Source organism: Psittacula echo (assembly GCF_963264785.1).
Source record: "Psittacula echo genome assembly, chromosome: 2".
In the NCBI taxonomy this organism is placed as follows: Eukaryota; Metazoa; Chordata; class Aves; order Psittaciformes; family Psittacidae; genus Psittacula; species Psittacula echo.
In genome coordinates this window covers 126,464,097-126,491,975 of record NC_137737.1, presented here as the reverse complement: position 1 = coordinate 126,491,975, position 27,879 = coordinate 126,464,097, and the positions used below count along the sequence as shown (strand labels likewise).

General features: G+C 37.5%; 1 protein-coding gene across 4 annotated transcripts in view; it reads left to right on the top strand.

The window, feature by feature from the left end:
- The window catches only part of NCOA2 (nuclear receptor coactivator 2), a 125,540-nt gene that overhangs the window by 57,054 nt on the left and 40,607 nt on the right, over positions 1-27,879 (top strand). For all 4 annotated transcript variants that reach the window (XM_080611027.1, XM_080611029.1, XM_080611026.1 and 1 more), the window contains exons 4-10: positions 12,851-12,954; positions 17,457-17,634; positions 19,048-19,233; positions 20,133-20,234; positions 20,325-20,465; positions 23,814-23,961; positions 26,134-27,403. In XM_080611027.1, the coding sequence (XP_080467153.1) occupies positions 12,851-12,954; positions 17,457-17,634; positions 19,048-19,233; positions 20,133-20,234; positions 20,325-20,465; positions 23,814-23,961; positions 26,134-27,403 (2,129 nt within the window). The remainder of the gene's footprint in view (positions 1-12,850; positions 12,955-17,456; positions 17,635-19,047; positions 19,234-20,132; positions 20,235-20,324; positions 20,466-23,813; positions 23,962-26,133; positions 27,404-27,879) is intronic.

Below are 27,879 nucleotides of genomic sequence, written 5' to 3'. Positions count from 1 at the left end.
GACTCCTTAACACACAAAGGCAGGATGCAGCCTAACAGCTGGAATCTGTGGCCAAAGCCAACTCATATGTAAGGTGTAGATTCTTAGTGAAAAGTTAATCGAAATTTGAAGCAACTTAATGAAGACATTGGTGGTTTTTATCAGCTCTCCCAAACAGATTTGAATGTCCTTCAAAATATATATTGTAACTCAGAGAAGGTTCTTGGCATCATGCAGAAGTCACTTGGTGAAACATTTTGGGATGTGTTATAGAGATCTGTGTAGACAGTCCTTTGTTGTCTTAAGCTTTGTGAGCGTGAAGAGCAGTAGCTTTTTACTGGTACTTTTCCTTCTGAGGCACAATTTCCTAGAAAGACTTGGAACAACCTGCAATTCCCATGATCCTTCTGAAGGAGATGTCTTCCAGAGACAGGTTATTCTATGTCAAATTAGGTCTGGGCCTATGTTCAACATAGAAGAGGAAGTGTGCTTTAATATAACAATTGATTCACTTGGAAATAAAAAAAAAAAAAAAAAAAAAAAAGAAAGAGGAGGAAGAGATACCAAGGCTGTAAGTTCTAAACATAGATCGGAAAACTCAGAGGATCCTCATTTAGATTTTTCTTGGTTTGTTTGCTTTGGTTTTTGGTGGAAAAATGTTGAGGTATTTTGTGCCAGTAGCATAAAATTCTTCCTGTCTTCCTTCTTTTGTACAAAACCTTGCCCCTCTAGCTAGGAGGAAATAGTTGAATGTTTATTTTTCTATCTTTAGTTATTTGTTAGTATCCCTCTTGACTTTTCTGAATGTCTCTAGCTCTCAAAAATGGTATTTTATGTCGAATGAATTTTCTTTGCTTTCCCCTATTTCTTTCTCTTCTCTTGAAGGGCTTTAATTTCCAGCCCTTTCTGTTATCTCTCCTTTTTAATAATTGTCCTGCATTTTGTTTTTCACTTTTTTCCCGGTTATGCTCTCTCTAGCCTTCAGTGTGCTTTCCCCATAATTCTGGGACCAGCATCACCATACCTGTGACAGTTTTATTCCATTTGCTGTCTTTCTGATATTGTTATTTCTCTTAGTGCTGCAGTAGGAAATCATTAAATAGTTTTAGGGTATGTGACAAAACTTACTAATGAGTCGTTGAGTGTTACACTGATTGATATCAAGGTTTATTGTGATTACTGTTAAGCTTGAAAGTTGAGGCTCCATCTGTGTAGCTGCTAGAGATGCTGATTTTAACTGAACATTATAATACAGCTTGCCAGGCCATTGTACTTAATGTTCAAATTATAATTATGTGTTTGCAATTGGCAATCTAAAATGTAAATATGCTCAGTAAGTTTTTTGTTTGTTGGCTTTTTTGTGGCAGTGATACAGGCAGAGAAGCCAGTCCATAAAACCTTTATTAAATATAACTGAGGGAGGATATTGGCTTTCTCAGGGTCATTGTGAGTTATGGTGCAAGAATCCTCTTCCTTTCCCCGAGTTCTGTAATGATCCTGGGAGTTGTCATTTGTTCTTAGAAGCTCAGACAAGGGATATATATCCTTTACGTCAACAGCTCAAACCTTTTCCAAAGGTGGGGGGGTAGTTTCTTCTCTTGTGTTTTTTGTTTGGTTGGGGGGTGGAGGTAGTTGTTCTTTGGTTTTTGGGGGGGTGGGTTTGTTGGGGCTTTTTTTTTGGTTTTTAAATAAGGACTTTGGCCAAGATCGACAAATGGCATAGAATTTAGATCCTTAGCTCAAATCCCTGTACCTTTAAATGTTTAGGCTCAAGTGGACCCGTAATCCTGTGGAAATAACTATTATTTAAAAGGTTTCATCTGTTAGTGCTTTAATGGATGAAGTGAGAAGCAGGCATCTGTATTCCTTTTTGCAAGCAAATAAGTAAATTGCAGACTTGAGGAGAAAGTTATGAATTATCACTTTTGATCTAATCTGATGAATGGGCTTGGCTGCAGACCTACATTACCAGCTTTTGTGCCAAGGGGACACGGAGCATCCTTTCCAGTGACCTGCTTGTCATCCATGGTTAAGGGAACTGTTTTTAGGGCAGCTCAGAGGAGAACTTCTCAGTTTCTTCTCAGAGGAGAACTGAGAAAATAGAGAAAGCAGTACTGTTTGGGTTTAATTATTTTTTTGTTTATGAATTATGCTGACTTATTTAAGACTAGGTGCTGATCCCAACTTCATGACTCTGAAATAAAGAACAAGAAATGATAACGCTTAAATAATTGTGTTGTAAGTATGGTTCAGTCTATTGAAGGGAGCCTATTTGTACCTATCAGTTCTATTAGTAGGCATTTTAAGATGTGACAGAACAAATTAATGTAAATGAGGTAAGTGACTTTGTCTGGATGTAAGTCTTAGCAACAAGATAAGCCAAGCTTTTCTGGGGTAATAAAAAAAGATCTTTTAATTTTAGAGAATATCTTAAACGATAGGTGTTAGTAGTCATTGCCATCCTTCCAAGAACCATGCTGTATTCATAATATACCTGAAGTAATGTAGCCACTGTTGAACTATATGAAATTAATCTGAAACACTGTTTCACAAAGGATTTGGATTAAAACATTCCTATAAATAGGAATTATAGAATCATAGAATAGTTAGTGTTGGGAAGCAGTAAACAGGTTCTTTTAGGAAGCTTTTATTTTTCCTTCGACTTTCCTTGCAGTAACAGGAACATTTCTGTTTCTAAATTGACTTAAATGTTTAGCTGTGGCCTGTGATGGTGGCTTAGACAAGCAAGAAGAGAGGCTCCAGCTTCTATTTCTGAACACTGGGTTATTATAGGAAGAAAACTTTACTTGTCCTTAATGATTTAGAGCTTTTTTGTAGAAGATCTACTATAATTTGGAATATTAGAAGCAGTAGGAGCCCTGTTATACATGTTAGCATGGACACATTAAATTAAACTTGTTCTGTTCTTCCTTAGCTGTCTTCAATTATCTGTGCTCCAATTTGGCCTATGCTTTATTATGGAAGCTTTCTTTCATGGGATCATGGGGAGCCCATGATCCATCATATTTCTTGTTGGTGTGCCATATTAGGTCTCTTGAAAACTTGTGCAGTCGTTGATGGCAACTTATAAAAGCAAAAAGATCTTTGCCTGTTGGTGTGTCATAAGGATTTATCTTCAGCAGCCTAAAATAAATAAGAGATTTTGTAATCATGACGATGTGGCATTCGAAAAAAGGGAGTCATCTGTTTCCTTTTAACAGTTGGTTGAGTATGTAAGAGTAAGGCTTCAAGAAACGGAGGCTGTCTAGATTAATATTCCTTTCCAGTATGTTATTTTGGCCTAAGTTTTGGAAACCTGTAAGTTTAATTAGCTTGGCAATTGCATCCACAGATTCTAGTCTAAAGAGTGTTAACCCTTGTATCTATATTTTCAAAATCTTGCCTGTGTTTTTGCGCATCAAAGAACCAACTGGAGAGCTGTTAACTTTTGTGAAGGCAATATATTGTTTCTGAGATAGCAATGGAGCCCTGCTTTGAAAAAACTTATCAGATCCTGCCTTATTTCTTGTCTTTGAAAACATTAATAATGTTTTTAGAGATCAATTATCAAAACAAAATGAGGTTACTCATTGAGTAACTATCTAACACTTATAAAATTGTAAATGCCAAAAAATACAGTAAAATTTTCTGTCCTAATTCAGTACATACCAAAGAAAATAATTACTTTTTTAAACTGAGTGATGCCAAATATTTGTGTCTAATATTTCGGGGCAGAGGTCAGCTAGCTTGGTTTTTTATTAGAAATTCTGCCATATTAATGTACTACATTTTAAGTCAGTGCTGATGGATGCATGGTGTTTGATATCAGGTGCAGCTGAGTAGTTTATGTGAGTGTTTTGAAGTCATCTAAATGCCAACAGAGGTAAAACTGTTTCGTGGATATATATTTGTGTATACAGCTACAGATACATATGTTTGAATCTGCTTATCTGATTTCAGAATAGAATAAGTGACTGATAAAATTGAGGGTATTTTGGGGTAAGGCACCGATAGGGATAGGCAATGTGTTTAATCTGCCATGTGTATTCCTTTGTTGTCTGAGTATTGTATTTTAAGCAGTTATAAAATAGCCTAAATTACACCGCAACCAGTCAGAGATTGGAGATTATACTGATTACTACACATTCCTAGGAAATGTTAAGTTAAAAAAAAAAAAAAGAAGAAACTAACAAAACATAAACCAAACAAAACAAAAACAACCCCCCAGCATTTAAAAAAGCATTTTAAACCAATGAAAATTACAAATTCTCAGCACCATCCTGGATTTCGGCCTTTTGCTAAGGACGTCTCCTGGGCAGGTAGCACCTTTGATGATTAATTTATTTATGCTCTTTCTCTAGTCAGTCAGTATAACTGGAAAGATTTTTTTTTTTTTTTTTTTTGAGGAAAAAGGAAAGAATATAGCTTAAAAACATCAATATAGACAGACACATTTAATTTGTCAGCTTGCAAGTTAAGCACACCCTTTTGTTTTATATAAAATTGTATGTTGAATGTACTCAAATATTTTAATAAGTTAACACCTGTCTAAAAATTCTACAGGAGGAAAACTACACCAAGTTAGATTATTTTCCACTTTTTTTAAAACCTTAGTGGAAAAGGTCAATGTTGTAGCATGTCCAGCAGTTCATGTTTGTAATGGAAGCTTAATTATACATTCAAGAGATGAAAAACAACTTTCCACTCACAATGTGGTACTTTGACATACCCTCACAGTTTAAAATGAGGCATGAGGTGAGAAATAGTTTCTGGATCCAGGGCTTCTTTTAGACTCACTTTAGATTCCACTGAAATGGTAGGATGACAGTTGTCCTTTTGTGCCTTTATTTCTAGTATTTTTATTTATCAGTAATCTCAGCAGGAAAATTATTTTACTTGCTGTGATGGTTTGTATTCTTATTGCATGCTGGGGATGGATCACGCCATTGAGGACTTGGAGTCACGGATAGGACACTTTATTCTTCAGTTAAGTAGCAGCAAGTGTGTTGTAATTCTGGGTTTTACTTCAGTTCCCCAGTCCTTAATTTACCAGAAACTGGTGACCTTTTGAAGTGATTTCAGATGTGAATAATCTCTGCCAGTGCATTCGATAGACAAATCTGGGAATAGTAAGTACATATTTCTGCAGATAATGCTATTTTTGTAAATAACATTGTCACTTCTAGTTGCCACTGTTAAAATCAAGAGATAGAAATCTCCAGAGAAACTATTTAAGTGCATTTATAAAGGGTGAGACTCACCCTCAGTGCTCTGAATGGAACCATGTGCCAGGAGTGCGGGACTGAAATCCTCCAGCTCACAAGGCTTGGAGCCAACTGGCTCCTGGGGCGAGGAGAGGAGGGAGGGGGCATTTCCATTGCTCTTGCATGTCCTCTTCCTCACTTCCAAGGTGTAGACCATTGGGTTCTGTAATAACGAGAGAAAAAAAAGGATCATACATGTGATGACAGAAAAGACAGGCAAAATGAGAATGGGGAAGAGAAGAACCCGAGGAAAAGGTAGTAGCATGTCTATTAAAGTATTTAGCAAAAAAAACATACAGAGATACTAGACTTCTTTCTGTCCAGCCGTTAAATATTATTCTTGGCGAATTGAATTTCACTTGTTTTGTCCTTGTTCCAGTTTAACTGAGCTGGGGGCAATTATTTCTCAGTCAGTACTTCTTATAGAAGTTGCATTGGGTGACAAAACTGCTGACTTGTAGAAGAAAAGAATGATGGAGACATGTAAAACTTATTAAGATAAATGAAACTAGTATTAATTTTATGTATTATTACTTCCGTTTGTTGATATTCCTGAATCCATCATGGTTTTCCAGTGCTTGTTTTACTTTCAGTGTCCATGAAAATTTTATACACTGGATACTATTACTGAAGTTTCTAGGAGCAGACATCACTCAAAGTTTGAAAAGCTCCACTGGAAGTTTGCTGCTTGTATTTGGTGGTTTTGAGAGCAAAGCTTTTTGTGGAGCTCATTTCTTACTGATGCTTCTTTACAGCAGGAAGGTGGACCGAGCATGTGTGGGACGGGAAAGCAGCTGTGCCAATTAAAAGTTGAAAACACCGCAAGGAAGGATTCTCGGCGTTTTAAGTGCTATTACTCCTGAGCGAGTAATTGAGCTTACAGCTTTCCAAGGGCTTTTAGCTTAAGCCCTGGGGTCATTTGCCATTTAAGTGTGCTTCCACCAGCAGTAGTAAATGTGAAGCTGAACCATGTGGATGTGATGAGTGGAGGCATGGGGTGCTGCTGGGCTGGGTAGGAGAGCAGGTGGGTGGGCATGGGGTCCTTTCCAAATGAAGGTTATCCAAGTTGTGCTAACAAGAGGGCTGTATGTCGAGGAGGTGGGCAAAGCCGTCCTCTTAGATTGCTCGCAGTGAATAAACGTGCTGAAAAAAAGTGCAGCTGTGCTTTTTTAATATGCACTGCAGGAGATTTCAGCAGCCTGATGATATATCATGCATTAATGTTGAAAAGATAAACACATTTGGAGAGCACAGGAAGGCCTTGTGTTTTTATGTTAGCAGAATGCTTCCTAATGAATAAGAACGTGCTGCTGGCTTCACAGAGCCATATGGCAGCTTTTCTAATTTTAGTTCGGTGCAGATGCATAATTCTCCCTTGTTTTACCTCCTAAAACCTTCCTGAGATGTTGCATAGTTCTTCCTGTAAGACTTGATCTCTAGTTTCTGGAGGAAAAAAGTGTATTCAAGAGCCTAATAGCTTCTTTGCTCTGGACAGATGCATGCTGTATGATGAAAGAGCAACCTCACTACATAATCACTTCCCTAAAATAGTAGCTAACTTTACTTACAGGGATGGGATAATCCAGTCTTAAAACTGATTGCTGAAATAGTTGCTGTTTCTTAGGCACTGGTCTTTTGAAAAATTACTTGCTTTCAGGGAATGAAAACAACTTGTGTCAAGTCAATGGGAACTGAGTAAGGAACATGAATGTGGGTATCAAGTTCCATATGAGCCATGGATCATAGTGCTTGGAATTGCGCAGCTCCAAGGCAGAGCTGCTTTCCCTGCCTCTGGTTGACCAGCAACAAAATAATTTACATGTTCTTCACTGCTTTGCGTCACCATTTGTAGTGATCCGAAACTACTCACGTTGCCAAATACAAGCTTTTTTTTTTTTTTGGGGGGGGGGGGAAGGGTGAATTGGAGGGGATATGGGGTGGTTTTATTCAAGTTGATATATTTGAAGGTACTTCTTGTATAGCCTTACTCATGTTAGAAGCCTCCTGTACGTTCTCACAATGGTTTCTGTTGGAAGAGACCCTAAACATCATCTACTTTCAAGCCCTTGCCATGGGCAGGGATACCTTCCACTAGACTAGGTTATTCAAAGCCCCTTCCAGCTTGGCCTTGAAATATCATGACTTAGCAATATCATTAGTCAATATTATTACTTAGCAATAGTCATACACAAATGTTCTTTAATATTTCGAATGCTATTACATCTAATATCTAAAACTGTAATGGCAACTAAAATTTAGCAGTTTGCTAAGTATACTTTCTATTATATGTTAACATTAGTTTTTTTATACTGTACCCTTATCTTTGGCCAGTTACATGCTTTTACTGTTTCCTTAGCTGTTTGTTTGGATTTTATTTTTGCATGGCAATTCAGGAGAGGTCAAAAGTATCACACAGGGTAAAATTACAAATATGAATGAGGCAAGACAAAAGTAGTGGCTAATGCATGCAAAAAATCAAGAAGATAAGTTGTTTTCAAGGCAGTTGCAGTGTAAAATTTCATTGCATGTTTAAACGTACAGCATTTACAATCACTTTCAAGTGATGTTGCTGTTACTGTTATAAGGATTTTTCTTGATTGGTGTAATTTTTCTAATGTGCAGAGTTGAGTTTTCTGGTATCCTTTATAATAAAACTCCTCATATTTTTTGCCTATTATTGTATAAATGAGGGTATATGATTTGAGATGGATGTGGCATTTCAGTAGCAATTCCAGAAATTTATGAAGAACAAGAATTATATGTGGCACCTGAGAAAACCTGTTTTAAACACTATTGGATCATAAATCTCATTCTGCCTGTTACAGTTGGGTTTTTTTCTTCTCTTGACCTCTTTCCTTGGCAGTTTGTAGAGCCCTGTCCAGGGTTTTACCGGCATCTCTTTTTTGCTCCTCTTTTTCTGTGAAGAACTAAACTAAATGTGTGTTGATGTAAATTTTCTCTTTTAGACTATTCCTCATCTTTTTGCAGTCCCAACAGAGGCTACAGTTTCGTTCTTTACTTTGAAAATACATTTTGGTTTTACAGAGAGCATCAACAGGGAAATAGTTCTGTAGCTGGTTTCATTAAGAAAGTTGGAGTAGAGCTTGAATACAGACAAAGAAAGCTTTTGGGGTGGTTCAACTGGTCCTGCCTTCCCACCTGTAGGAAGGGAGGATTTGAAACACAACCAAGAGAAGGCGATGCCCATCAGTAGCACCTTCTGAGTCTGCTGTCAGAAATCCAGAGAACTGACATAGCTTGAGTTGGGAGAATGGAAAACCAAGGCCTCCTAAGTTAAAATGTAGCAGGAGACTTCAAACTATTGCTTTTGGCTTCTCTTCTCTGACTTACAGATTTCTGTTAAACCAATGTGATTTCACAAAGGTTTGCTTTCAGAATCTGGAATGAGCTGCAAATAAAGCTCGAGGCTTTTCCACTGATCAATTTGTCAGAAAATATTTGTGAGGGCTTTTTTTCCCTTCTTTCTTCTGTATATTAATATAGAAAAGTAAATACAGTTTATGAACACTAGGAAGATGCTCAATTGAACATATTAAGAAGTATTTTAGTATGTTACTTCTTACGCAGTTATAAACATATCCACAGTTTAAATTACGTACATCACTAAAATGCTACATAATTGGATGTATATATTCTTTGTAGTGTGTCTCTCAGGAGTACTTCTATTCTATTTGAATTTTTTTCTCTCTCTCTAGGCTAAACTCTTAATTGAGCAGAGCTAATAATTATTTCATGTGTGTGAAGTTTGTTCCACTGTAATTTAGATAAAATACACTTGATCCCTGGTAGCCATATTAATAAGGATGGGACCAGTTTCTAGTATAATGCTCTTGCTCCAGCAGAGAATTCCCTGTGTGGAGGTGAAGCCACGGAAAGCCCCTTTCCACCCTGCTCACTTCCTCTGCTGGCACAAGGCTGTATTTCTTTTTCCATGCTAAACCTCTTCTCTGCTTTAGCCTCTGTGCCTGTAGGATGCCTGGTAACAATTTCCCAGTGCTTTACATTTGAACAGGGCCATCGCTGTTCTAAGAGGCAGCATCACTGAAAAGTGAGATCAGGGAACCGGCTCCCCCTCTCCTGTTAGCGGCTGCAGTGGAAAAATCTAGCAGCTGTGGTTAGTCACAGGGTAATACCAGCAATTCCCATGGGGCTGGAAAAAAGGCTTCTGAGAGGCTTTGCAAGATTGAGCCTCTGCAGTTATTTTCCTAACCCCTAGCATTCAAAAATCATTACTCTAGTGTAGAAATAATAAACTCTCTGTGCTTTTGATTTGTTTGTAGGGCCCCCAGTGAACCTAAAAAAGATAGGAGAAGTAAAAAAAGGAAAAGTAAACTTTATGTTTTTGCACCAGTTCTTAACACCAGAAGCTGGAACTGTTAAGAAAACCAAAAAATACTGACTCGTGAAAAATATGTGAGTGTTGTCGGCACTAGAAATTCGTGTATCAGTTGTTTCTTTTCCAACGTTCCTGCAACAAATTTTTATCCTCAATTAGTCCCACGTGCTGCATTGCTGAAGAAAAGATTTGCATTTCAAGACGCTCCCCATGCCTGGCTGTCAGGATGACACTGCTGACAGAGTTTGCACTTACTTTGCCTGTATGTGCTGATAGTCTTCACACGCGGCTTTGTGGTTCTGTCAAAAGTGGATAATTTATTCTGTAGTTGAACATTATCAGTAGCTGCAGTTTATAACATCAACAGAAGCTACCGATGGTCCTGCTCAGAGGTTGTCTGAGGCCATTGGTTTCCTGTACAGCGCCACAAAAATAAATGTATACGGAGCCAATGGCCTGAATGTGTAGCCTCTTCTAAGCTCTCCATCTTCTAACACAATTGAGTTACAGATCCCATTATGAAGTCCATCATTTTGAAGCACTAGTGATTTATAAATATTTCAGAATGCCTAGCCAGACATCACAAGTAGTGTGTACATTGCCACCATCACTGGGAGAGACAGGTAAACAACATTTGTGTCTAAATAGTATTTTCATATTTTCTCCATTCATAGCACTCTGTTCTTGAGCAAATACTGTGTTTATTGATCCCAAAAAGGTGTTGGGCCCTCTGTGGAAAGGCATGTCTAAGGGAAAAGAAAATTGAGAGGTTGAATGGTTGTGGTAATGGAACAGGAGCAGTTGAGGACCAAAGGGTTGAAATGGAGAAACAGGGAACGATTTTCATGCTGCTGTCAGGGGCTGTATGTGAGACTTGAGGCTTGAGAGATCCTTGGTCTTACTCGGCATTGCAGCTTCTGTGTTGATTGCCAACATAGTAATTGAAAGCTTTCTATTTCTCTGTATAAAACCTCAGATGCGTGCATGAAAGAGAACAGTTGTTCTGATAGATATGTTATGGGTGGTTTGTATGAAGTCCTGGTTTTAAGAGTGAAAAATATCTTCAGCAAATGTTTTGTGTTATGTGAAAAATAGTCAGTAAAAGTAGTCTTTGTGAAATGAAGGAACACTGTAATGAATGTGCTTGCACACCATTGCTGGACAATATCTGCGTCCCCTCGATTTCTAGCACATAGAGAATCATCACATGTTCTCTGATACTCAAGATGGTATCAATGGCTGAAGCAGTGAAGGAATGAAAGCAGGAAACTGGTATCTGTAGCCATTATAATATTTTGCAGTGTGAAACCAGGGATCACTTTATGCTACCAGGAACAGATGGGAAACAATATCATCACTGACTTTATTAAAAGCTCAGCCCTATTTTTAGCATCTTTTAGAATTCTTTCACAATTTTTAGAACATGTTTTCAGTATCGCATCATCATATGGTGCCACTTCTGCTATATTGTAGTATGGGAAGGATTGTTCAGTTTTTCTCTGTTACACCTAATCTCTGCTTTTTGCCAAAAGAAGAAGAAATAGAAGAGGAAAAAAAAAAGGAAAAAGAACTAAAAAAAATCCCACTGCAGTCATCAGTCAAACCCAGAAATACTAATTTTGTATCTTGGTGAGCTTAAGTGGCAGAGGAAAGGTTAATAGTTATTTCTAGTGTATTTATGTCTATCAGATTATGCTAATCAAAGTGGTTTCAAATCTTTCCATTAGTTGCAACAGTCCATCTCCAGAACAATTTTTTTTAATCATTATTCACAATGGTGTTATAATGTGTATGAACATACCCTAAGAAGACAGGTAAGATTTTAGTGGATCTTTTTTCATGAAAGTGAGAAATGGTAGAAATCTGGGATGAGACAGCCCAAATGACCAAAGCCTTGTTGCTAGCAGGTGAGCACTGATAGAAGAACACCCAGGGGTTCTCAGAAGCAGTTCCTTTATTGTATGTCTAAGCAGCATATATTCACACTGACCTTGTAACCTCTGCCAAGGAAATTGTTCAGAGGAACTTTAGCTGCAGTATTGTAGATCTACAGATAGTGGAAAATACTGTACATTTGGATACATTTCAATTTGTATGACTGATGCTTTAATTTTCACTAAGGGTTATTTTCCAAAGGGCCTTTGCTCCATCTGCACATGGTACTTTTAGTAATTCGTACAGTGAATCTTCTGATTTGTTGTTGTAGAAGGCAGAAATTCCTGTTATCATAATTTCAGTGTGCTTGCATGTTTATTAAAATAATTTAATGCATAATATTAAAAATAAGATATCTTTAATTATTTGTAATATCCTAGATTGTAATATAGCACTAGCTTTTACATAATTGCTTGAAAAAAGACTTTTAAGTATAGAACTAGCAACATTAAGTTACAATGTAGATTATGTTTTTTGTGTAGTGATTTGTTAATTTTATTATTTCTCTCTTAAAACCAGTATCATACTTGAAATAGAAAAATTAATACAGTCCATTATTTTATAGCAACTATAAACTCTTTTGATTTGAAAGTTCCAGTGTGTATGACTATCGGTTACATTTGGAGTGGGGTATGATATTTTTCTCTGTATATAACATACTGCAGTATGTGGCATTATGTTCCAGAAACCTTAAATCATTATTTTTTTGCCTCTAATTTTCAAATACAGCACTTGAAATTGTATGTAGTTTTAATAACATATTGTAAATAAAGCAGTATGAAAATTATGTGATAGTAAAAATGTGGGTGGAGGCATGGGAACAGAAAGGAGGCTGCTGTTTCTCAGTACTGGAACAGTAGATTGCAGACTTATGCTTTCCCTTCTATATATATAGCAATTGTGGAAAAGTTGTTCTGCTGTGAGCTTTGCATGCTCTTGTAGATCAGCCTTTTAATACACCTTGATCCTGTCTTTTACTCATCACACCTTCATAAGCAGCCCTTGTCTTTGCCCAGTGATATGTTTTTTAGTTTAGTAAAATATCTAGCATAGAACCAGCAGGAATTATTTGTGTCATAAAACTTCAAAACTAAGAGGCAAATAGGTTTTTTTTAAGAGTGAAACAGAGAGTTTTTAAGAGTGAAACAGAGACTCAACAGTTATGCTTTTGTTGAGTCATTATGGGAGACTATTTAATCTCATTTTCAGAATTGATGCACTGTAACCATTTCATAGCTATTCTCAATGCTCTGTGGGCTCTTTTGTATCACTTAGCACTTTTCTGTCATTTAACACATAGTTTTCTTTATTGCAGAAAAAGCAGCAGCAGCTAATGAAGATGAAGTGCAAAAAGCAGATGTATCATCTACGGGTCAGAGTGTCATCGACAAGGATGCACTTGGACCAATGATGCTTGAGGTGAAGAACACAAAATTCATATATTTCCCCCAGGTCTGCTCCCCCTAGGATGAAGAGCAGTGTAATGAAATGAAAAAGTGCAGTCAAAGGTCATTGTAAAGGAATGTTGAAGGGAAACAAGCCATCCCGGCTACTTAGGATTATGTCATTTAAGAGCAGGCAGCATATTTCTATTGGATTCAGTGATGAAACTCTCCATAACTTGGGGTGGGGAGAGGCAGAGAAAGAGGTAATTCTGCTTCTGTGTAATGAAGATGATGTGGGGGGCTTCAGCTGGTTGCAAGTCTTGGGTGTCTGCATGTGCATATTTTATTTGTTCTAAGGCACAGATTTGGAAGACGTATTTTACCTAAACATTGACCTACATATACAGTAGTATAGACATGAATAATCCTTACTTTAAAATTGCATATCATTGCTATACTGTTTTAATGGTTTATCATTTCAGCATTTACAGCATGTCTCTTTTCCTCTAGAATATGAAAGTAATTTAGGAAAGCTTCTTTTCAAGAGATGCATTTCAGTTTGTTCAGTTAAGCTTTCTGCCTGATTTTAGCTGTTATTTTGATATCCCAGAAGGCTGCATGGTTAAAACCTAGCTTCTAAATGTATTGCTAGTAATGTTGGGTAGGTATGTTATCTGGGATCCTAATGTCATATGCTACTGTCCTTTGGCACTACTGCTTTATCTGCTTAAGCTCACTTGCAAACTGTTTAGTCCTGTTCTGACTGGACATTATCTGTAAGGGAGAATAAATGTTACTTTAGATAAAACACAAACTCTGAATTGAGCTAAAGGAACCAACTTGACAGAAGCATAATTATTCCATCATTTCTGAATTTTGCAGGAACAAAATGCAGGTTGTAACATTTTTAAGTATTTGCATTATTTTTCATGATTTGTTAGATGAAAGCCTTGTTTTCTGTACTATGTGCAAAATAAAGGCTCCAAAATTACAATACTAAGCAGATTAGTAGACAGGTTGGAGTGAAAACATTCTTCTTTGAAATGTAGTGGTAAGAAATTAATTTATTTAATATTTATTATACATGCTCACTGAATCAAATGTTGTTGGGTTTGCTATTAAACAAAGTTAAACATTCATGTCTTACATTGCTATGTTAAAATTTATCTCTAATTTTCTATTAATTTAATTGCAAGAAACTGTTTTAATCAGAGGGAAAATAAGGATAAGGTGGGTTTTTTTCCCCTGCTTATCTTGTATGATTGGCTATTGCAGCAAACATGACATGTAAAATCACCCGTCTGTTCCGTTATTCCATTTAATTTAGTTTTCCTTTGCAGTAAAACCATTGCATATTAACAATGAAAGATTGTGGAACTAAATTAATAAACCAGAGTCCTTTTGCACCAAGAAACTTAAAAGGACTGAAAGTTGCTGTATGTTTGCTGTGAAAAGACTACAGATACTTTCTTTGTGTCTTTATCTCCTTAAGGAAATGCAATTAAGTTATTTCATCTTTACCGAACCCCTTTATACAACCTCTTCAAAAACCTGATGAACAGTGTATTAGTTGATTTGGTTTAAAAATATTATTGTCTGGTTTTATTAAAGACTAAAACTGAAGAATCCTCAAAATACTGTTTCCAGCTGAATGAAGAAAGTAAGTAAAATTCATCATGCAGCTGCTGCACCTGAGGAATTTTTAACATATTTCTTGGTTAAAGCATAAAGTAGATAGGGAGAAAGGATGAAAACACAGTCAAGAGAGAGCTGACAGCATCTCAAAAAACACAAATCTATTTCCCATTTCAGTATATCGTCTAAAATAATATCTATTATCTTGTTTTCTCTTCCAGCATGTTGTCCATTAATTGTTCCCCCATTGTCCCAGTAGCTCTGAAGATAAGTTGCTTATTGTGGTGGCATACATCTGGGGCAGAATTAAGGAATTATTGCAGAAGTGGAAGCTTCTAAAATATTTAAGTGGCTCGGTGCATTAACTTGCTCAAAAGCTTGTAGGTGCTTACCTACAAGATTATTTTATTAACAGAACAGAAGGAAATGGGAAATTAGTATATAAGGCCCTGTGTTACTCTAGGCTTAGATGACCACTTCTGTGGTCAAACCAAGAAGCATCTGTAAGGTAGCAGTATAGAGCATCTCCTTGCCAAATATGTTGCCATAGTAGGAAATAGGGAAAACTGAAGGCTATTGTGGGATGCCAGTAACTGTCATCATCTCTTGCTTGCCATCCCCGCCTTTGAAAGTTTTCTCCTTAGGACTGCAATAAACATCTGCTATGGCTTTGGTTTTGCGATCCCTTTGAACTGTTGTAAGTGCTGACTGCTGCCAAGCAGAGTGGTTCAGCCAAACCCACACCCTTCTGCCAGCTCTAAATACAATCTAAACACAGAACACCCTTCTGCCAGCTCTAAACACAATGATGGGCCAGCTCAGGGACTGATGTGGCTAGCATTATTTTTTTTAATTTCTCTTTTTTTTTCTTGCATTAGTTTTCAGCTAACTCAGTTCTCTCTGGTCCAGCTCTTTATATCCTCAGATGGTACAGGGACCTGTCATGATGTACAAAGGACTTAACCAAAGAGGTCATGCTTTCACTGGCTTTGAGCAGTGTTGAAATGCAGTCTCAGACACTAATCCTTTGCAGAGATGGTGATAGAAAATTGTATTAGAGCCTCAATTAATTAAATCTTCTAAATCATTGCTGGTTAAAATAAATACTAGCCAGCAGGAAAATGTCATGAATATTATGAAGGTATGTGGAAAGGAGGGAGCTCTCCAAAGAAAGTGAATTTAGAGAAGGAACCAAGAATGATCAGAAACAAGAAGGTGGCAATGGGAAAAAACTAAAGTTAGAGATTAGAATTTGTGGCAATTAACAGAGGAAAAAGAAAGACCTAGTTTATCTTAGAGGCAATCAGGAAAGGTATATCCTTGCATATTTATTTGTGGGGTTTATTATTCTGTAATTTAATAATAGAACAAACAAAGCACTTGGCAACCATTGGCTCAGCCACTCTGCTTATTGGGCTTTCACTATCCCTCCCCTTTAGCAAAATCATGAACAGAAGCTCCAGGGAAGGACCTCCCTCTGAAAGCAATTCTGACTAGAGCAGGTGGCTCAGGTCCCAGCCCAGCCAAGGTTTGAATGTCTATCAAAAAATGCCATATGCCTGTATACACTTGTTATGGCAGCTCCTCCTTGTTAGACTGTTCTGCAGTGAGTTAACTGAGTTCAGGTTTAGTATGGATCCACTCAGTTTTAATTAAGCCATAATGGATCATGGGTTGCCAGTTTTTCTGACTTGTTTCTGTCCCTGGAGATGCAATAGCTAACAGTTGTTCTAGGGATTTCTCACCAATCCATCAAGAGGTGAATAAATCAAGCAAAGCTGCCGAAGTCTGTATGGGTTAACTGTTAATTGAATGCTTAGACCAAAAACTTTCGTGTTCATGTTTAAATGTATCCTCCTTTATTTGCTCATGTAACATAAAGCTAAGAGGGATGTATTCTAAAGTACTTCTACAATACACAGTCATGCTTGCATCTTAAGGAAGTTTGCAGGAGAAGTTCTTACTGATACTGAAATTTTTGCTTATCCTCATCATGTAGCAGTACTGTAGTATTTGGCTTAGGCTTCAGATAACATACAGCAGATATCTTGGAAAGAATGCTTCAGCTGGGTTGCCACTGTCACAAGAGATAAGGGGGGGAAAACAGTCAGCAAAACTGATTCATTTAGGCACTTCCTCACAGAAACTTTAAAGTCCTTTGGAATACCATGGAGCTGAGTTGAAGAGGTAAAAGTCTGGTTCCTGTTCCCTGGATCGTGTGTGGACTGAACTAAACTGGTGTCACACGAAAAAATGAAAGCAGTTCTGGGAGTAGACTAAAGCTGCTTCACTGCTCATTGCCTCCTCTCAGCTCCTGTTGCTCTTCTTTTAATTCCTTGTGTTCCTGGCTGCATGGGCATCACTTCTCTGAAGATGCACTGCTGGGTGTGGGGAAAAAGCCTCTCTCTTTCTTCCTCCCAGTTTTTCTTGCCTTGTGCATGTCCATTTTGCAATGTATTTTCCTGGAATCAGTCTCCTTGTGCTGCACAGAGGAGCAAACAGGCTCTAGGTTTAGCAGAACCAGCTTCTGGACCAGGTCTCTTACTTCATAGTCAGGTAGATATATAGGAACCTCTTCCATTATTTTTGCTTCTTGTTTGTTTGGGGTGGGCGATTTGGTTTGTTTTCATGTGCAGGTTTCATGATTTTGCAACGTGTGCACCTTTCAGTGCTTTTACACTGGTTTGATATAAGTGAGATTAGATGTTCAGTCTGAAATGTGTCTTTCGCTATTACAGACAAGAATATAAGAACTGGGATGGATGCAGAAAGATTCAGCTATGTCATCAGAAGGGAATATTTACTTTCTGTTTATTTTGTTATTAATAACAAATATTAATTGTGTTTCTCTCCTTCATTCTCTTTCTCTCCCTGTGTGCCTTTTTTTTTTTTTTCCTTTAGGCCCTAGATGGGTTCTTCTTTGTAGTGAACCCAGAAGGTAATGTTGTGTTTGTTTCTGAGAATGTGACACAGTACCTGAGGTACAACCAAGAAGAGCTAATGAACACAAGCATATATAGCATCTTGCATGTAGGGGACCACAATGAATTCGTCAAAATCCTGCTGCCAAAATCTTTAGGTATATATCTTTTCCTCATAACATACCATTACTTATTTAACTTTGATTTCATAAATCAGCATTTCAGTAACCTAAGCTAATGTCCTTCCACTACTTACAGTTTCATCATATACACTATTTATTTTTAATGTATATATAGGCTGTATGAATGATTAATATTATTCTCAAAAGCATCCTCTGCTCTCTTCAGATTCTTATTTGTTAAAATTACTCTCAGTAACTTATGTTAGCTGATACTTTTGATGGATCTCCAGAGTGAATCACTAAAAGGCAGCATTAGCTATGTGAACTCTGATAGTTCTCTGTAGGCTGGTTATGCTAAGAATGGCCCAAGATAGCAGGAATATAAAAGAAAAATTAGAAAACTCCTTATGCTAGAATTTTGTTTTCAATGTTTTTAGTTTATCCAGTATTTACCCTTGACTTTCAAAAATGTTTTTGTTAATTGCAACCATTTTTGTATTCATATTAGCATTGGTTTTAATGTTATTGGTTTTTGGAGGAGGTAAAAAAAAAAAGAGAGAAAGTCAATACTGGGTGCCTCAGTTACAGAAGTTTAAAAAGTATTATGCATTTCACTTTAGCATTTATGACTTTACTTCTAAACCCTGAAGAATCAAAAATGTAAATGACCAAACCCCATAAATTACTGCCTTTATTGCATTTCGTGATTGAAGAGGGCAAGTGAAGAGTCTTTTAAATATGACCTTCCTATTTCCTTATGTGGTGTTACATTAATTCACTCTGATGTCCAGTACCTATATTTGTGCATCTCAGGATTTTGTTTCCTTTTTTACTTGCCTTAAGCACTGTGTCAGGCTTCAGTTCTATCCATTGCTGCACCCAGGTCATTCTGATCCCTTTGGTCTTTTCTGTTGTAGCTGAGATTATATGTTTTAATATATTCCCAGTTGTATAGCTTCCTGGGTTTATAAATGCATATTAGTTTTTCTTTCTATTTCTAATCTGGGCACAGATTTTTAAACAATGCTGCTGTCTCTTATGTATTAACCACTTTAAAATTGACTGGGCAGATCCTACATATCACCTTATTTCTTCCAGGAATACAAATCAACTGTCCATCCAGTAGGCTTTTCACTGTACTGTATAACTTCCACACACACCAATACCTAGACTTTCATTCTGCTTTTCTACTATGTTGTTATAAAGTCACTTGAAAAAACCCATGATACATGAACAAATTGACAGTGTTCTTAACATCTGTTAGTTTTATAAATTACCTTGTTATGTGCTGTTCTGGGCTCTAATATTAATAATAGGTTATTGTTGTTAAATGAACTTGTTTCCCAACCAGTCTGCAAAACACCTTGATTAATTTCCTGTGGATAAGCATCAGAAATGCTTGCTACCAGGTTTTATCTCACTATGTGATCTTTGCTTTACTTTGCTTAGTGAACGGGGGATCTTGGTCTGGTGACACTCCTAGGCGTAATAGCCATACCTTTAATTGTCGGATGCTGGTAAAACCTCTTGCTGATGCTGAAGAAGGCCATGATAACCAGGAAGCACATCAAAAATATGAAACTATGCAGTGCTTTGCTGTTTCTCAACCAAATTCATTCAAGGAAGATGGTGAAGGTAATTACTGCATTCAATTTGTCTTAGTATTTTCTCTTTCCATGGTGTTGTGGGTCAGCAGTTTTGGTTCAGTTGATAAAGTGAGGTAGAGTTGATAAAGAGGCTTCAAAATCCTGAAAAATGGAAGAGTTTTCAGGAATTTTCCTTTTTCATTTAACCGTAGAAGTGTACTTTCCTCTGGGATTATAAGTGTATACACTTGCATGCACCTATTTGTTAAAACAATACAACTGAATTTGAGAGAAACTGCATTTACCTTAAAGGAATGTCCTAGTTTTGTACCACCGCAATTGTAAGAAGAATGTAGCTGACTGGGAGGAAAGTTTCAATGGGCAATTTTTCGAGTTCTTAGAATTTGAAGACAATTGTGATTCACCATTTCCTTTACCATTTACTACTTCAGCAGGTAAATTTCCTCAGATTGTATTTTAACTATTCAGATAAGTAAAAATGGTTTATTATGAAGCTGCTTTCTCAAGGGACAGCAAGCATTTGGGGCATGTTTAAGAAATGTGGCTTAGAAGGTATGAAATGGTGAGTGTTTAAGAAATGTGCTCTCTGTGCATGCAGTATATTCTTTTTATTACTTATTTTCTGAGTGGTTGCTGTACAGGTATATGCATAAACATGTGCCAGTAATTATGGGCTGTGGTGGAGTTCTTGATAATTTGTCTTCTAAAAAAAGAAAACAAATCCACATCTCCTGTGTTGTTTAATGTTGTGTGAAACAATGAAGATGTAAAACCACTGAGTTCTGCCTATCCTTTTGTTGGCACAAAATCTATTCTTTTGGTCCAAAAAGATTTTAAGTACTTTTTTAAAAAAATATTTCTTCATTCTTTGTGGAAAGAGAATCTTCCTCTTGTGTGCAAATTACTGAAGTAACATTTTTCTTTAAGATTTGCAGTCTTGCTTGATTTGTGTTGCAAGAAGAGCTCCAATGAAGGAAAGACCACTTCTTCCTTCATCAGAGAGCTTTACTACTCGCCAGGATCTACAAGGTATTGTGAAATAGGAGATCTTCATTGTGTTTTGGGTTTTTTTAATCTCAAAGGGGAAATTGCTGTAACAAATGTTTTATCTAATATCAGGCAAAATAACTTCACTGGACACAAGTACCATGCGGGCAGCTATGAAACCTGGCTGGGAGGATTTGGTGAGAAGATGCATCCAGAGGTTCCATTCACAGCATGAGGGAGAAATATCTTTTGCCAAGAGGCATCACCAGGAAGGTTAGGATTCATATTTTTAGCACTTTCTATATTTAAACTGTTTGTCATTTGTATCTCTTGGTTGTGTTCTCTTTGTTATGTTTACATGGAACCATCAAGGGCTACCGACAGTATTTTTTTCAAGCTGATTTGCTTGACAGACTAATGACTCTCTCTAGAGAAGTTTTGTACCTTTCTCCCTGTTTGTTTTAGCCTGCTTCTTATAACTGTGCCATATTGGAGGGTACTTTAAATCTTCAAATTGTTGCAGTAATTTTAGAAAGAAAGACCCTTACATGTTCCTTATCAAAACATTAACTATTCATTATTCTTCACAACCTCAGCTCACACATGGCAGTTCATTGACCTGTATTTCTTTTCTCTACAAAAATGGACTTTAGCTGCCACATTTCCTGTGAGAAACACACAGTGTTTCTGTGTGTTGCGGCATGCGTACTATGTGATGCAGCACTCATGCTATCTGGAAACGTACATTGTTGTACTGTATCTACCTGATAAGTATTACAGGATACACCACAAGCATATCTACCAGTCAAGATTATGGTAGGTAAGATGTAGGAGAGTACCTGCACTGTGAAAGGTTCCCCATGAGATTTCTGTAGTAGTGACTGTGTGGGAATATATCTTCTCATAAAAGCCTAATACTGATAATTCTAGTGACACAGATCAAAATTACTAAAAACAAATAACCTTTTATAGTCCACAGGAAAGTCCTTTCAAAACCAATTGGGAATAACTGAACATTTCCAGTGCAAGTGCATCATACTTTGGGTTCATGTTTGTAGAACAGGGTTTACAGCTCGCCTGTAGCAAACAGTTGCCAGGATCATTAGTCAACGGGTATGCTGGTTTGGAAACTAAATTGTAACTGGAATCTCAAATTATTCCACCAAGTACACACACATACAAAAAGCTTTAGTCATGCAGCATTAGTTAAATATTCTTTAATATGTTCTGCTTTCATGAAACCTTCAGGTTTCATTTTGGGAATGTGGGGGCACAGAAATTCTGTGATAACAGCTTCTGGGTTATGTACAGTGGGAGTGCTGAAAGTTCACAGCCTTATGCTGTGATTTCAGACAGAACTGAAGAAGGTGGAATGAAATTAAATTAGGGGTTTAGAGAGCATTTTCAGGTAAGACTTGTCTATGCCAAGGGTAATTTAGGAGTTTCTCTAATGGCATCCAGCCACTTGTTACTTCAGACCTCTTCAAATGATTCGCTGCCAAATTAGCAGCTCCTACATCCAGTGCTGAGGTTTGAGTGGGTCCTCTCTAAGTTATCTGTGAAATGATAAAAATATATGTGATTTGGAGTTTACACTATATCATTTTGCAAGGGAGGCTTAGGATCATCATATAAACTGTAGAATTAGTGTAAATGAGGGGGCTCTTTACTTCTTGTAGAAGTGAAGAGTGAGTGATAAGAGGAGGAGGAAAAACCTCTGGAATTGCTTTGTGGCAAAGGATCCAGCACTAGAGAGGAGTAATGGCTGAAACATTTCCTTCCCCTGCTTTGCAGCATGGAGAAGAAAAACAAGGCATATCTTGGGTCTTAGCATCTTTGTACTTGACTGAGGAGCCCCCTGCATTTTTTAAGTCATTATGTTTGACAATAACAGCAAAGAAAGTAGTGGCCTTCTACATGTAATTCAGAGTTCCAGTGTGGAAAAAGAACCAAACCAGACCCCAGCATTAGCTTGATAAACAACAAAACTTTCAAATTAACTCTCAGTATAAAATGCAAAATATATGGTAAGTTTTTATTGGCCACAGTCAGAAAAATAGCATTTCCTGAAAAGGAATACGGAAACATTCTTGTTTGCTTAAAGAATTAGTTTGGAAAATGATTTAAGTAGAGATTTCACTTGTATCCTGTTGGCATTGAGTCCTGGAATTTCCTGATGCGGTATATGCTAAAGTTAAGAGCTTCGGACCTTCTGGTGCCTAAAGGTTAAACTGAAACAATGACACACCTAACAGTGAAATTTTGCTTTGTATTGTTTCACAGTTGTAGCTTTTTGTTTTTCTTTACATTTTTACTCTGAAAACCCCCTTCTGGTTGTTTAAATTGTGCTTCCTGTTTTCTCACTGCCTAAATAATACTTTAAAACCTTGCAGAACAATATGTAACAGTGGGGGGACAGGGAAGGCAAGCAATCCTCACCATTTCTGCAAGGCTGAAAATCTGCTAGCTCTGTAGAGGAGACTAATAACGCCACACTTGGAAAACCATGTCATTTCATTGCAAGAGGAAATATTAAAAAACAAACAATAAAATGCAGATCAGATGATACTATTAATTGGGGGGGAAGGAAAGAAAACCAAAACCACAGAAAATGTGTATATATGGAAAAATAGGAAAAGAAAAAGTATTTGTAGTGCTTCATTCCTATTTTTTCCCTAAACCATTATATGAAAGTTCTGAAGATAAGTATTTTCCTCCTGCCATACCTGCAATCCTAATGTGATAGCTTTTGGACTAAGAATTGAAAATGTTCAGACTTGTTTCACTGGTGACAAAGAGTGAATGGTAGAATAAATGTTTGGAGATTTGCTTTTCTGTAACATGATTTTAATTTTTAATTAAAGAAATGTCATAGAGGTCTGCAGAGGTTAGAGAATTGAATTTTTTCAAGTTCAGATTTACACTGAAAACTTAAGGGCTGCAGAATACGTTCAGTGAAGTAAACCTCAAACCTGAAGTGCAGACATATCAAAACTGGGGAAGAATAGCACAGCCCTATTTTTGGTTGAGATAATTGTATTTATCATTTGCTTGAGCTGTATATTGTTGTATTTGTTCTTTAAAAAGTAATGATTTCTTATTCCACTTCTTCTTATTTCTGATCTTTCCCGTGTAAGAGATTTATGTACTTTTTAAATTAATGAAAGTTACTGTTACAAGAGAATTTCAGCAGGCAGTAAGGAGGGAAAGATACAGGCTAGTGGAAACAGATAATGTAGAAACTAAAGGCATTTATATTAATCATTGTGATATAGATGATACAGATGAAAAAACACGTATGGGGAACAAAAGGAGTTAGACACATATTTGACATCAAGGACTTCTTGGTCCACTCCTGAATTACTCTATATTTTGTAGTCTCTGTTGCTGTTGTCACTTCTTACGAGTTTTCTTTTGATCACCCTATGGTAGGTGGGATCTTTTATTTTATATGCATTCCATCTATTTATTTATTCTTCTGGGTTGGTTTTGTTTTGCTCTTTAAATTAATACAGTGTCTGTGGTACCAGTGCTGGTGGATTTAGAACATCAGATGTTGAGCAGCCAAGCTACCTGTGTAGTTTCTCATCAGTTTAATTCTGTTCTTTTGCTTGCTTGCAGTGCTGAGGCAGGGACTAGCATTTAGTCCTGTTTACCGGTTTTCTTTGTCTGATGGCACTATCGTTTCTGCCCAAACAAAAAGCAAGCTCATCCGTTCTCAGACGACCAGTGAACCTCAGCTCGTAATCTCCTTGCATATGCTTCACAGGTAATCTTGAGCAGTTTATTACATCCACACACTGCAAAGGGAAAGGGACAGGGAAAATACAAAGCTGCCAAAGCAAATAGATTGTTTAAGGCTGATAGATGTTCAGTTGTCTTAGAACTGATAGCATAAAAACAAAGTAAGTTTTTGAAATCAGTGCTTACAGCAGGAAAAGGATATAAGGTTATTTCAGGACTTAAAAATGGCATGCTGGATTTTCACATCAAAATCTTCCATTAAACATACAAAATTTCCTTTAATCTCATGTTCTTAATTTGAGTATTTTAATTTCCTGTATTTTGCATAGTTGACACAAGAAACTTTCCAAGTGTAATTAAATCTAAAAAACTTTTGAAGGATTAAATTCCTGTAGTTCACAGTCAGTCATATGTTGGGCCTGGGTCTTCTTTAAAGAATGTTATGATTAGTAGAACTGCAGTTTAAGCAGATGCATATTTTAACTCCTTGTCTGTCTCCATTCCTTGTCTTTTCTGATGGCTGCAGTAGTGGCGTTCATATGTCCAGTCCTGAGAAATGCCACCACTATTAGCCTTTCTTTAAAAAGGCACAGGCAATAATATGTTTGAAGTCAAGGACAAGTAATCACTGACTTCAGAACTTCAATAAAATTTGAATTAAGTCGTTGCATGTCCTGGTATATTTGTAATAGATTTTGTTTCAGGTTTTATTTGCTGATTATACTGACAATGCTGTTTCCCTGTATCCACAATATCACTTTTTTGGAAGGAGCAAACCAGCTGTAAACATAATTAAAACTGAAACCATTTTACAGAGATGGTAGATTTAGAAAATGACTGAGTAAAAGCTGTCTGAAATTTGTTTTCGTTGGATTGCTGAATATACTTGATATTTCATGAAGTGCTAGATTTTAAATTTTAAAAAAGCAGCACTAAGGTAAAAATGGTATTTGCCAATATACTTGGGTTGTTGTTTTTTTTCAGCAGAACACTGGTACTATTGTATTTGTAATAACGTTCTTAAAATTCACCTCTCTCTTTATAGTTAGTGTTGTTCACCTTTGCCTTTACACCTAAGGTAACAAATTCAGAGTAACAAGCTCCACTACTCTGTATGCTTCAGTTCTTTCACTTTTCATGCCTTAGCAAAATGCAAAGATTTGTCTGAACTTATCCTGTGCAAGTCGGAATGGGTTTTGTCTCATCAAAAGTAAATATGAAGAATGTTTATTCTTAGTATTTGTTTTTTCTTGGAAGTCCAGAGTTGATTTGATTTTTCTCAAAATCTCATTGGTTTTTCTTCCTACTTTACTTGACTCTGTCTCTTTTGTAGCTTTTAGCATTTGGGAATATGTCTGATTTTCCTGATTTAAGTTTTAGCACAGAAGTAAAAAGTATATTGCATCCTCCCATAACCTAATTGCAATCTACTGAGGAAAAGAGAAGTGACCATCAAGTGCCCTCACAAGAGCTTTTTCTGTGTGTGTGTCTCCTCTATTTCCTCCGTCTTACAATTTACATCTCTAAAATATGTGGTTTTTCTCTTTTCCTAAATGCCTGTGCCAGACTGGATTGCTAACAGGCTGTTCCCATTCTGAAGCAATATCCCGTAGTTCTCTTGGCTCACATGCTGTTTTGGAGCAGTATCGAAATACTCTGGCAGTGTAGAAATGTGACTTTTTCAACTGTCTTTTCACTATGAACTTGGTGGGCAAATAGCCCACTCCAGCCTTGTGGTGGGGCTAACTCAGAAATTCAAAACTCCAGCAAACAGCTGTCCACAGCTGTCTTGTAAAACATGGATTTGTTTGGGTCATATGTTTCAGATGAGATTTCTGTCAGTTCTAGAAGTTAGCTCTTGCTGAATTGTAGAGAAGAGATACACATTAAAGGGAGGGAGTCTGAAATTGTAACCTATCTGCATTTCTAATGACTGTCATTTAAATGAGGTATAATTTTGGTTTTCCACTCTTCCACTGATCTGTTAATGAACTACTGAAAAACCATTCTGTTAATGTGCAGCCATGTTGAGTGTTGCATATCACTTTTGTCAAATTGTTGATTTGTTTTTAATTGTAGGCTTGTTGTGTTATTTTAAAGCGAGGTTTGGGGTTTTGCTTCTTTTTCTGTAAGGTAATTGCAAGTTGGCCACTATCATTTTAGCTAATGGGTTGTTTTTCTTCCCCTTGCCACATAGAGAGCAGAATGTCTGTGGAATGAATCAGGATTTGACTGGACAAGGAATGGGGAAGATATTGAACCCAATTAGCTCCAGCAGCCCTGCCCATCAGGCCATGTGCAGTGGGAACCCAGGTCAGGATATGACCATCAGTAGCAATATAAATTTTGCCATAAATGGCCCAAAGGAACAAATGGGCATGCCAGCAGGCAGGTTTGGTGGTTCAGGGGGAATGAACCATGTGTCGAGCATACAAGCGTCCACTCCTCAGGGTAGTAACTATGCACTAAAAATGAATAGCCCCTCACAAAGTAGCCCTGGCATGAACCCAGGGCAGCCAAACTCTATGCTTTCCCCAAGGCATCGTGTGAGCCCTGGAGTGGCAGGAAGTCCTCGCATCCCACCCAGTCAGTTCTCCCCTGCAGGGAGCTTACATTCACCCGTGGGAGTCTGCAGCAGCACAGGAAATAGCCATAACTACACCAACAGTTCCCTGAACGCACTTCAGGCCCTCAGCGAGGGCCATGGTGTTTCTCTGGGATCGTCGTTGGCTTCACCTGACCTGAAAATGGGAAATTTACAAAATTCCCCTGTGAATATGAATCCTCCCCAGCTAAGCAAGATGGGAAGCCTGGACTCTAAAGACTGCTTTGGACTATATGGGGAGCAATCAGAAGGTACAACTGGACAAACAGAGGGCAGCTGCCATTCAGGAGAACAGAAAGATAATAGCGATAGCAACATGCCACCGGTTGTCAGTGGTGAGAGACCTGATGGACAGAATAAATTGCATGATGGAAAAAGCCAGACAAAGCTCTTGCAATTGCTGACCACCAAATCGGATCAGATGGAGCCTTCGCCTTTGTCCAGTACCATGGGAGATGTTAGCAAGGACTCCACAGGAGGGTTGCCTGGGTCTAGTTCGGCACATGGAACCTCGCTCAAGGAGAAGCATAAAATTTTGCACAGACTATTGCAGGACAGTAGTTCTCCTGTAGATCTGGCCAAGCTCACAGCAGAGGCCACAGGCAAAGAACTGAGCCAGGAGTCCAGTAGCACAGCTCCTGGTTCAGAGATGACTGTTAAACAGGAGCCAGCGAGTCCTAAGAAGAATAATAATGCACTACTTCGCTACTTGCTAGATAAAGATGATACTAAAGATATTGGTTTACCAGACATACCCCCAAAACTGGAGCGGTTGGACAGTAAGGCAGACCCTTCCGGTAGCACAAAGTTAATACCTATGAGAACGGAAAAAGAAGAGATAAACTTTGAGCCTAATGAACAGGTAAGCAAATCTTTGCATTACGTGTGAGATGTTCTAAACCTGCATTCCTGCCATCTGACAGCCTGTGAGAGTAATTTCTTGACACTCCAGTAGGCTGTTACCTGTCTTTTGAAATCCAGTCTTCACTCAGTTTCCCAGTTGGTGTTACTAAGTTGTGATAATCACTCTGTTTAAAAGAACAGAATCTTCCTGGGAGATGGATTACGCAGGGACTGAACACTGGGGAACCTTTCCCAGATGGTAGTCAGAGAAGGAGAAAATACTTTGATTAATGCTCTCTTACTGACAGCTTTTCCTATAGGCTGTTGTTGAACTGCTGTGGGCTAGATGGGCTCCTGACCTAGCCTAGCATAGCAACTACACTTCTCCAATGGAAGGCAGGTGCATGCTCAAGGACGGGAGTTGTTTCAAAGAATCGATACCAACTTTGTGTTACTGATCTTTGTGCTGTGCTTGACCTGCAAATTAAAATCAAG